A 2206-nucleotide genomic window follows, 5' to 3' on the forward strand; every position below is an offset into this window, starting at 1 on the left:
TATGCTTCAGGAATATTTGGCAAGCTTCATCAACATTTTGAAAGAGTTGAGTGGACCGTGCACTCAGAGTTTCCAATGATGAAAATAAATTTATTGAAGTTTGGCCTCAACAGGTATATCATAAAACACATCAACTGTAGCATATATTAATATTATATTGGTTATTAACGGTTTTTCTGGAGTAAGTTGAGAAGATTTGGCCTTGGCGGTTGAATGATGAAAATAAAATTATTGAATTTTAACTTCATCTAGCAAATCAGAAAACGCATAAAGTGTAGCATATATCGTGCTTGTGATCAACAAGCATCAAAGGTTTTTCAAGCCAAGATGTCTAGTGGGAGATATTTTCACTGCCTCATCTCTCTTCGAGTGTTGCAGAATTCGTATTCTTTGTGCTTCATAGAGAGGATGTCTTCGGAGGGAGGTTGGGACAGGGCTTTCAACTATAGCAAATAGCCCATTGGTTGAGCTTTGCTCTATGCTTAGATGTGTAAAACCATTTAACAATTTAAGTTCTATAGTTTAGATGATTCAACTCCAAGAGAAATACTACCCACATAAACATGATAATGACAGTCTAGCAAATATGCAAAAAAAACTTGGGGAGCAATTAAATTAGATAAAAGACCACAAGAACAGGAAAGATGTGTAATCATGGTGATTCTCTTTAGGAACACCATACGCAAAATATTATAAATCGTTAAAGGAATTAACATGACAACTTGGACGAAATGTAGCCACAGAAACAAGATAGAATTGTAGTGGCCCATATCAAATTATTCTCTTGCCCTATGTTTGGAGAGAGAGAGAGACAGAGAAAGAAAGCGAGCTCAGCCAAAGCACTGGTCAGCTGGGAGAGGACCAGGAATATAACCTTGTTGAAAATACTGCAACCCGAACACAACGAGAATAGCAAGTAATGTTAAGTATGATAGGCCTTCAACAGCACCTAGTAACCCAAAAGGACCATTAGGCAAACCCGAACCAGTTTTGTTTTTGGTGTACAAGGACCAAGCTACAATTCCCACAACGACCAAATAGCTCACGCCCTCTAGCGCACCTATTGAGCCCCCTGGACCTGGGGGGAGGCCACACCCTGTTGTTTTGAGCGTGTAGAGGGACCAACCAATTACTGGGGTTGAGACCAACCCACCAGCTACTGCTACTTTCTCTATAATGTCGTTGTTGCTATCGCTGCTCTCCTTTGCCATGCCCACGAGTTTGAGAGGAGTGTGCGATCTTGCTCTTCCATCTTTGAAGCTGAATGAGTTACGCAGTGGTGATGGCAGAGAAGTTGATGGTGGTGATAATAGCAACATCTTTGAGGCTGGAACAAATTAATTTGGCCTACTCCTGTAGATAATCTGGGGAGAGAGAGAGAGAGGNAAATCCCAACCATATATCAAAATGCAATTTGACGCCCTTGATGGAGTTGAAACTTTTTACAAAGAATTTGCCAAAAAAGAAGGTTTTGGAATCTGTATACGTACAAGTAAAAAAGCACCCAAAAGTGATAGTGTAACAAGCATATTTATGTATGTTGTAGTGAAGGGCAACGCAAAACAAAAAATACATTTGATAGTGGAGAGAGCAGAGATGATGAAAAAAAGGAACATAGAAGTTGCTCAAGTCTTAGAACTGGATGCGAAGCAATGCTTAGGGTCATGAAGAATAACAAGTTGCAGAAATTGGCTGTGAAGGGATTTGACAACAACCACAGTCATGGTATAATTAGTCCAAAAAGTGTGCCATACCTCCAATGCCACAAAAAAAATGTCTACTGCTACTGAGAGTCTTGTTGAAAAATTTGGTAAAGAAGGTCTTCCAATAGGAAAAGTTGTCATGATATTCAATGTAGGTGACCAGACATTTACAAGTAGAGATTGCTGGAATCACTTGAGAGATGTTAGGGGAAAAAAGCTAGATGCTAGAGATGCCTCAATTGTCTTTAATTATTGCCAAAAAACAACAAGCTCAAAACTCCAATTTCTTTTATGCAATTCAATGTGATGATGTTGGCCATATGTTTTTTTTTTTTTTTTTTTTTTGGGTGGATGTGTGATCAAGAATGGCTTATCAATACTTTGGGGATGTAGTGACATTTGACACACACACTTACAAAACAAACAAGTATGATATGCCATTTGGAGAGGAGAGAGAGAGAGAAACATAGACTTTTTTTTGGTTTAGAGATAGGTATAGAATG

The 2206-nt window shown here is 38.7% G+C and overlaps 1 protein-coding gene across 1 annotated transcript; it reads right to left on the bottom strand.

Annotated features, from left to right (window-relative positions):
* Positions 1–634: 634 nt before the first annotated feature.
* On the bottom strand, positions 635–1379 carry LOC112003481 (uncharacterized). Its single transcript, XM_065768590.1, has one exon. The coding sequence runs from the start codon at positions 1317–1319 to the stop codon at positions 831–833; it is 489 nt and encodes a 162-aa protein (XP_065624662.1). The 5' UTR covers positions 1320–1379; the 3' UTR covers positions 635–830.
* Positions 1380–2206: the final 827 nt, after the last annotated feature.

Source organism: Quercus suber, unplaced genomic scaffold (assembly GCF_002906115.3).
Source record: "Quercus suber isolate HL8 unplaced genomic scaffold, Cork oak 2.0 scaffold_967, whole genome shotgun sequence".
In the NCBI taxonomy this organism is placed as follows: domain Eukaryota; kingdom Viridiplantae; phylum Streptophyta; class Magnoliopsida; order Fagales; family Fagaceae; genus Quercus; species Quercus suber.